The sequence below is a fragment of the Macrobrachium nipponense genome, chromosome 45 (assembly GCF_015104395.2).
Source record: "Macrobrachium nipponense isolate FS-2020 chromosome 45, ASM1510439v2, whole genome shotgun sequence".
Classification (NCBI taxonomy): domain Eukaryota; kingdom Metazoa; phylum Arthropoda; class Malacostraca; order Decapoda; family Palaemonidae; genus Macrobrachium; species Macrobrachium nipponense.
The window spans coordinates 42,376,119-42,386,118 of NC_061105.1; the positions used below are offsets into that span (position 1 = coordinate 42,376,119).

General features: G+C 34.3%; 1 protein-coding gene across 1 annotated transcript in view; it reads left to right on the forward strand.

The window, feature by feature from the left end:
- Window positions 1–10,000, forward strand: part of LOC135214229 (DNA ligase 1-like) — a 75,928-nt gene that overhangs the window by 51,192 nt on the left and 14,736 nt on the right. Inside the window, exon 4 of the mRNA XM_064248290.1 lies at window positions 709–822. Coding sequence (XP_064104360.1) covers window positions 709–822 — 114 coding nt within the window. The remainder of the gene's footprint in view (window positions 1–708; window positions 823–10,000) is intronic.

A 10,000-nucleotide genomic window follows, 5' to 3' on the forward strand; every position in this document is an offset into this window, starting at 1 on the left:
CAAAGTCTTACTGGAAACGGGCTCATTTCTGGCGGCCCCGCACGGATTTCCCCTAACGCTATTCAAATGAAGATGAAAGACAAATTCTTTCGGCAGATAAAACCTTAGATCTTTAAATGTCATCCCATATAAGATTTATTTTTAAATATCATAAATTCACATTTAAATGATGTTTTAGTAATTGCATTTCTGGCTGCCCAGCACGACCCGGCACGGTCCGACACGGCCCAGCATGACCAGGCACGGCTTTGCCCTAACGCCATTCAAATGCTAATATCTTCGAAAGTATTGAGATGCAAGAAATTTTTTTTCGGCAGATAAAACCTTACATCTTTAAATTTCATCCCTTAAAAGAATTATTTTTAAAACATCATAAATTCACATCTAAATGATGGTATAATTATTGCATTATAATTTGTTCAAAATTGATGATTTCGGCATGAAATTCGATAGTTTTCTCGAATACCAGTCTTAGTTAAACAATGTCCTCTCACTTCTGCTATAAAGAATTATTTCGCATTGTATCGTTTGTCATCCTATTGGCAGTTTGATGTTGGAAGACCCTTTGATGGTTTAACTTGAAGCCTTTAAGGCGCATACTGGTTATTAGTTATTAAAAGATCATTATTTTGTTACTGTAAAATACTAATTCTATGATAGAAAGTAATACAGTAAAATTGTAATCCTTTCCAAGCTTTTGTATAATAGCTTGAGGAGAGGAGAGGAGGAGAGGAGGAGGAGGAGGAGGAGGAAGAAGAGGAGGAGGAGGAGGAGTACTCATTTACAGGAAAGTATATCTGGAGGGTTCTAAGAGGTTTCGCGGTAACATTTTATCTAAATTTACTTAAAAGAAGATACAGGTCTCCTGTTATTTTTTATGCCAGCTGGGTAACTTACACTTTAGATCTTTCTTACAGTTTGTTGAAAAGCCAATATTCTTTTGATTTTTTTTCTTTACTGTAAAAGATCTTTTTATCTCGGCCCAATTGAACACTGCACATTTTGATCGCTAAAACGTCGTAATTCAATACAAATAATGAAGAAAATTCCTCTCTCTCTCTCTCTCTCTCTCTCTCTCTCTTTCTGTCCTAAAACAATCAAACCTATACAACCGAAGTTTGTTTCACGTAGGATTTACAGAACAGCTCACAAAGTTAAAAAAAAAAAAAAAAAAAAAAAAAAAAAAAAAAAAAAAAAAAAAAAAAAAACACGGAGAAAAACTCATTTAACTTCGGCTTCGAAACGCTATTTGTCCTCCAGGTAGCCAGAAGCGAGAGAGACTTTGAGGGACTGATAAACTATGTCGTATCCACTCAGCCGACTCGACTGCACATTCCCCATCGACTGGAATCTCTTCTGTTTGTCCCTACTTTGTCTGTCTATCTGTCAGTTTATGACAGGTACGAATCTAGGTAGGATAATGTTTCGTGCTATAGTATAGATTGAGATAGACAGATAGATACATTGATAGATAGATAGATAGGTGGATAGATTGCACAAGCAAGAGAGAATGTCTGATCTTGGTTAATTAATGTTCTGTAAAACTGTGAGATGTCATATTAACCAGTTGTCATCAGCAAGTAAATAGATAAATAAATGATTAAATACTATCAAGTTAGTCCTTTGTACTTAAACTGGATATTTATCAGAATCTTAAACATCCGAACCAAAAGAATGATCAAATTAGATATTTTGAATGATGCAGTGATACATTTGACACACACACACACACACACACACACACACACACACATATATATATATATATATATATATATCTATATATATATATATATATATATATATATACTATATGGGACATATATATTATATATATGTGTGGTTGTGTGTTTAAACTTTTCACGAAAGAAACTCTTACTATATCATGGAAAACAGCGTCATTAGCAAAGTTCCAATCTATTTCAATTCAAAGACATTTGTTTTAATCTGCAAAGCTTCTCATTGTGAGCGAGACGCAGCAACGAATCCCAGAGGAGGGAAAACAGGTCATTGCAGCCCCTGACACCTGTCCCTGGCAATTAGGTCACTGGCACAAGAGATGTCATTTGTCTCATTATTTATTCATTTATTGATTTATGTATTTATTTATTCATTTATCTTTTATACAAAGAGAAACTCTGACGTAAATCGAGTTTCTTCAAATTAAAAGTAATGTCACAGCCGATACGTATTGCAAGATTAACAGTTTCTTTTAAGGGAAATTGTATCTTTTCTGAAATTTCTTATAGGTTGGTAAATTTTCTTGTTACTATATTTAAACTCGTTTTTTTCTTAGGTGGAAGGTCTTTCCTTTACATAACGACGACCGGAACTTCAGTAACATCGAGAAAAATCAGTGTTATGTAAAAAAGAAGAAGAAAAAAAAGTCAGGGTTTATGTAAAAAGAAAAAAAAGAAAAAAAAGAAAAAAAGTCAGTGTTATGTAAAAAAAAAAAAAAAAAAAAAAACAAAAAAAAAAAAAAAAAAAAAGTACAAATAAAATAAAGTATCTCAGTACGCCTGTCTGTCTGTCTCTGAAACATGAGCATCCCAAACGCTCTATCAAGAAGGAAATAAATCCTTTCATTTATCAATTTAAACTTGTAGGGGAACACAAGCATAAGCTTAATACTAGAGTTCTAACGATCACAAGACCACATCGGCTTTCAGCAATATAAGTAGTTTGAATGATACACACACACACACACACACACACACACATATATATATATATATATATATATATATATATATATATATATATATATATATATTTATATATATATATATATATATAAGTGCCTGCGTAAATGCGTTTCTACGCGTCCTGTATGCGTTTCGTTGGCGGCGAGGAGGAAGAGGAATAATTATAGGATAAAAGCAACAGAAAACATTCTTCTTGTCTCTACGATATTAGCAGACGAACAGAAGAGAGAGAGAGAGAGAGAGAGAGAGAGAGAGAGAGAGAGAGAGAGAGAGAGAATTTTAGCCCAGACAAATTGATTTTTCTCAATTTTCCTTGTCTACATTACTCGAATGGTTATGGCCATTTGAAGTCATAAGTTAATTCCCAATGATCTGATAACCTCATATGGAAGATCATCTTAGCGAACCCAAGGAAGTATTAATCTCAAGGGTGACTTTGAAGATCTCAGCGGAGCCTTCAACTTGGCACTTGAACACATTTCAGAATATCACATTTTCGCGTTATTAGCATTCGACAAAATTCCTATCTTAGTGATGTAAGATTATTTGGATTTTCTGTCTGTTGGTTTCTTAGTGTTAATTTCAAATGCTACTGTGCAGCTAAGTCTTTTGTTTAATATTTATGGAAATGAACGAAACTATATTACAGAGAGAGAGAGAGAGAGAGAGAGAGAGAGAGAGAGAGAGAGAGAGAGAGAGAGAGAGAGAGAGAGAGAGAGATTTATATATAATTGTATTGCTACAAATCAGTCCTCTTCAAAGCCAACAGAATATTTGATTTCTCGTTTGCAATTTGCAAGACGAAGACTTTCAGTATTACAAATGCCTACGAAGTCTGGATTTCAAAATTGCTACTTTTAGCGATTGTTAAGATTCCAGCCACCCACTGTTGTCCACCATAGAAGGAGGACACACTTTTAGAAATTCACACACAATCACATATGTGACTTTTAATCTACTTTGAACATTACATAATTTATCTATGATCTTGGTAATTCATTTATATATTACTTGATTTAATTAACTATTACTTTATGATTATACTTCTTTCTTTACTTCCTTTTCAGTAATGTTACTATTTACATTCACGTGGCAAAGGTATATGCTTCGTTGAAACAAATCAAAGATCATTCTGTTGCGATCAAGCAATTAACATCTAACAGGGCAACTTTCCTTGACATGATATTGGAAGTAATCCATCAAATTAAGTTTGATATATCATTGTCTGACGCGAATGCAGCATCCATTTATTTCAGTTGAGTTGAAGGACGAAAGAGCCTTATAGTTCAACCAAGCTATTTGCAATGCATGTAATGTCCATTCCTCTTCGCGTACAGACTCTCTCTCTCTCTCTCTCTCTCTCTCTCTCTCTCTCTCTCTCTCTCTCTCTCTCTCTCTCTCTCTCTCTGTCAAGCTATATGCAATGCATGTAATGTCCTTGAAAATAATGATTTATCTTCAAGTATACTCTCTCTCTCTCTCTCTCTCTCTTACTGCCTGAAATCTGTGAAATCTGCGAGTTTCATCTTTGCCAATATGGAAAATGCTCAGATAAAAAAATCTAAATTCATGAAGTTTAAGGAGAGGAGAATGAACGAATGAAATATCGATGGGGAAACTTCAGAGGAGTCAAGCGAGACACAGATCACCAACTTCAGGCTGAAGTCGGTGGCAGTAATATACAACTATCCTCCATAAACCAACCAGTGTTATTTAAGCCTCCAAGCAATAACTTCACAGCCGTGTGTTAGTTGTCATCTTCTGTTCGTTCACCGCCGATTGATAAACGAGAAAGGAACCATTAACAGAATAATAACACATCATAGAGTAGTCAAGCTCGATTCTAACTAAAGAACAGGGAACAACAAAATTACCAAGAGAAGAAAGTGCAGTTCCTTCCCTGTCTCAGTTGCTTTCCAGATAACAAAGGCAATTAAACTTCCAGGCACGTCTTTGTTATCTCGACAACTTTTGCGCTCCTCAAGAATTGGGTTCTGGATTCCAGACGCCTCATTTAAAGGTCGCAGATAATTTAAAGAAGAATTCGCGAAAGAACTCGTTGAATGGCTTTCGAATTTGCATTTTGGCCAAATGTTTAAGTAGGATATAGAGCCATTTTTCAAAGTGTAAAAGTGCATAGGTAAACGGAATTGATATGAATTAAAATATTAAGCTCTCTCTCTCTCTCTCTCTTCTCTCTCTCTCTCTCTCTCTCTCTCTCTCTCTTCTCAAAATTGTGATTCATATAAATTTATATAACATTAGCACGCAATTTTTGGAAACCAAAAATAATAATCCTCTCTCTCTCTCTCTCTCTCTCTCTCTCTCTCTCTCTCTCTCTCTCTCCACAAAATCATGATTCAAATAATACTCTCTCTCTCTCTCTCTCTCTCTCTCCCTTCACAAAATCATGATTCAAATAATATTAGCACGCGAATTTTGGAAACCAGAAATAATCCTCTCTCTCTCTCTCTCTCTCTCTCTCTCTCTTTCACAAATCATTATTCAAATAATATTAGCATGCGAATTTTGGAAACCAGAAATAATCCTCTCTCTCTCTTTCTCATAAAAATAGCATCTTATACAGGAATTTCATTACAGCTAAACCAAACTCGCATTTATCTATCTACTCGTTATGTAACGAACAACATTTTTCAGTCTCAAGGTATTTGGAAAGATAAAATTTTCCAGAAAAAATCAAGAAAAAATCTAAATGATATAATTATACAGAAGAAAGTTTGACAGAACACTTTAATGTCATGGTTATGAGTTTTCAAGGATCAATCTTAGCCAGTTGAATAAATGGAAAAGTAACAAAACGGTAATAAATAATCCCTGGAAAACAAAACCATGAATGCCCAGAAACAATGAATTTAGAGGAATGAATGAATGAACGACAAACATTCATCATAATCACGTCAGATGGATGACATCCGAAATCCTGAAAACAATGATAAAATGAGCCCCTATCAATTTTAAGGGTGAATATAAATTGAAACAGCGTTTTTGTGCCGTACTCTATAATATCATGATGAATCCATTTAAACTTTTGATCGATTTTTTTGTGTTTTGCTTATGTCAGCATCTTACGAGCCGTTTTTGAACTTTTGTATGTATCATTATAGTGCAACAGCTTTGAGGTTTTCCTTCTGTTACACCTTTCAAACCTTTAACTGTCACTTTTCATTTCAGCGCTGAATGACCTCATAGGTCCCAGTGCTTGGCCTTTGGCCTAAATTCTATATTCAACTCAACTCAACTCATTATCTTACGGGCACCAAATTTTCCACGTTCAAGATAGTACAGTAAATTTACTTTTTCTTTTTTAACCTAATTCTTATCTCGGTTTTTTCTTACAAGCAAATTAAAATTAAATTTTCTGGAATCTAACCTAAAAAAAAAGAAGAATAATGGGCATCTAAGTTATTTCTCACATGCAAATTAACATTTAATTATCTGGAATCTAACCTTAAAAAAAAAAAAGGGGGGGGGGGGGGGAGAATAATGAATACCAGAGATGCAGAGACATGGGACTCGGATCGAATTCTAAAACCTGGGTCATGTTTGGAATAAAAATCTCGGCTGAAATGACAGGTTTGAGAAATCCCGTTTTCCGCACGGATTGAGGGACGATGATATATCACGAGTTTTACTCCGAAAACAAAATGAGAGAGAGAGAGAGAGAGAGAGAGAGAGAGAGAGAGAGAGAGAGAGAGAGAGAGAGAGAATCATAAATAAATCGTAATGCGCAGAATTATCTCTCAATTTTATAACTCCTAATGTTAGGATGACAGACAGAGTATATATGAAAATCAATCCCAATAAACGAAATCAATTCACAATTTTAGTGATCTCAATTCCACGAGGAGAGATGAATCGACTCAGAATTAGACTCCAGAAACAGCCGCCCTCGCCCCCGAAATGATCCCGGAAGGCGTTCGGGCGAGGGCCGGGAAGGGTGTTGATGAATGCCTCTAATTAATCAGGCCTTTTTACGTCCTGTGGAAGGACTTAATTATTGGCAATGACGATCGCCTTTTATTCTCTTAATTGTTTACGATGGAGATCTCCTCCAGGAAAGCTCCACTCGAAGTCAGACCCTTTGAAAAACGCATGAAGCAGAAAGTATTAAAAAAAAAAGAAGAAAATTCTTGGAAAAAAAAAGGGTCAAAACTTTTCAACTGTCAAAATCAATTAAATTCAAAGAAAGTTGTTACAGTAAGTTGACGCAAAGTTGTCCAAAGACTTGACAGCTGAGCCTGAGGCCAACAAGACAAGAAAACGGAAGAAATTCGCTTTTTCTTTAGCTGGGAATTAAATGGAAAGCTTCCTCGTGTTGACAACCAGGCCATATTTTCAACAGACTAATTGTTGTACGGTGCTATCTGAGACAAATTATCGATATAATTTCATTATAAATATATACGACAGTTATATATTACATTATTTCTATTTTCTTACGGTTCTTTTCTATATGGCAAATTCAATTCCACCTCATCTACATAAATCTTCATAATTTGTTTATTTACCAATCAAGACAGGAAAATCGCACACACACAAACACACACACACACACACATACATATATAGATATATATATATATATATATATATATTATATATATATAGATATATATATATATAGTTGTATATATATATAGATATATATATATATATATATGTATATATATATATATATATATATATATATATATATATATATATATATATATATATATATATATATATATTACACCATACTATATATATGATATATATATATATCTATATCATATATATATATCTATATATAGCTATATATTTATATCTATCTATCTATATATATATATATATATATATATATATAATATATATATATATCTATATATCATATATATATATATATATATATATAAATATATGTATATATTTTAGGGCTTGTTCCTTGTATGATAAGGCGCCCTATGAGGTAATGTTAGACTTGCGATAATCTTACGCTAAGTCGGTTGGTATTGCACTTCCATCTTCAATGGAGTGTCTTGGGGTTTGTAGATCACTTACGAAGTCGGGATTATCTTCTTGTTTATGACGACGATGTGTTAAAAACTCATGATGAATCGGTGAGGAGGTTCTTGTAGAAAACACGAAGTAAAAATATATATATTCTTCTGAAGTTTTACATGCTGAAGATCAGATATGATTGTACAGTCTTCTAATAACGATAGCTTGATCGCTTCTGCCAATGATGATGGCTACTTCTGTTCTCTCTACATGATAAAGCTTAGGTAAAGAGATACAGGTCTTCTAATGACGATAGCTAACTCTGTTCTACCTGTCTACCATCTCTGTTACAAGTTATGAAGGAACAGACAGTAGTTCGAACATATGAACATACAATCAAAATGAGACACGCTACAGATCACGTAGGCCGTTTGAATTATAGGTCGCAGTAGTTGTCTCAAGCAGGGGAGCTTGGACTAATGTTATAAACAATTGAATGACTACAGGTGACGGCATGTTATCTTAGCCTACTTTTTATTGTATACGTCATCTTTTAGCGTCTCTAGTCTGATCACATTCCTGCAAGCAATCTGGTTTGACCTCTTTAGTTTTTAGTCTTTTTATATATATGGACTAAACATTCATATTTTTTTTATTATGTAAACACTTACATATATATATATATATATATATATATATATATATATATATATATATATATAAATTTCATATTTTCAAAAGAAATTGGCATACAAACAATTTATGGACTTAAGTTGATGAGGTGGAATTGAATATGCCATGAACAAAAGACGTACAAGAAAAAAAAAGTACCGTAAAATAGGCATGTGAGACGCTCATCTCAGCAGGGACATACAACCTTTCATAAAGAAATAAAGACTGAATGTACTGTACATACCAAAGAGCAAGCGCAAATTTTTGTCCTCTCTAAATTCATTATATTTGTTTATTCTCGTCCCCTAAACCATAGTTGATTCAGAGCAGAAAAGGCTGGTTAATTTTGCGCTAATTAAAATGCCGAATATTTTAAGCAGCGTCAAAGGAATGTAAATGAAATCCACAACGGGATTTTTACTTTTGCACTGCAGAGATTTTTACTTTTACATGGACTTTAATGAAGTCAGTTTGTCCTGATATAGTTTCTAAATTCCATTTCTAGTTTTGCTATATAAAAATACTTGAGATCTCGGAATTAGTTTAAGAAGGGCAGAATGAAATAGAAACAGGAAATTGCTTTTTTAGATTGAATATTAGAGTTGACCATTGGCTTCTCTCTCTCTCTCTCTCTTTCGATAACATTTATATCACACACACACAGACGCGAAATATCGGAAACGAATGAAATGGAACAAAGAGGGTTAACATTGTATTAGGAATGAAATGAAAAGGAATAGACGGTAATAAAGGACAAGTAAGGGTTGAAAATAAAGAAGGGAGGAACGCTGGACCAGATAAAAGAATTGGAATGCAATATAAGGGGGGGAGAGAGAGAGAGAGAGAGAGAGAGAGAGAGAGAGAGAGAGAGAGAATTAAAACATTATGTTAATCTTTATATACTCATTTTTTCTATGCTCTGAGGACGGGAAAAATATTAAAATTTAACTTGCTTATCTTTATAATTATAGAAAAACAATCATTGCAACCATTACCTCTTGTACTTATCAGGCACAGCTTTCAATTTGACCAGAAAACTCCAGCAAGATTTGTCCTATCTTGGGCACATAGGCAGCAGGTGGGCAAACACCTTCGCCCCGTTGACACATTTTCAAGCAAGTATTAGTTTAGTATATCTTAGTTTAACAAGACCATTGAGCTGATTAACAGCTCTCCTAGGGCTGGCCCGAAGGATTAGCTCTTTTTTCGTGGCTAGGAACCAATCGGTCACCTAGCAACGGGACCTACAGCTTATTGTGGGCCGAACCACATTATATCGAGAAATTTATTTCTATCACCAGAAATAAATTCCTCTGATTCCGCGTTGGCCCAGCCGAGAATCGAACTTCGGACCACCGGATTGGTAGCCGAGTGCGAAAACCACTCGTCCAACGAGAAACTCAAGCAAGTATTAAACGTTCAAACACAAATTCCAATAAACGTTCGGTATAAATATTGTCACGCACTCAAAAGCTGAAGGCTTCAAAATTCTCGCTAAAGCATATCGTTCGCATTGATTTTAGAGAAACAGTTCCTTCCCTCCTTTATAACATCGAGATTTACCGCAATAACTGTAAATAGGAACGAGTGGATTCGCATCGACGGGAATCATTCCCACTAGG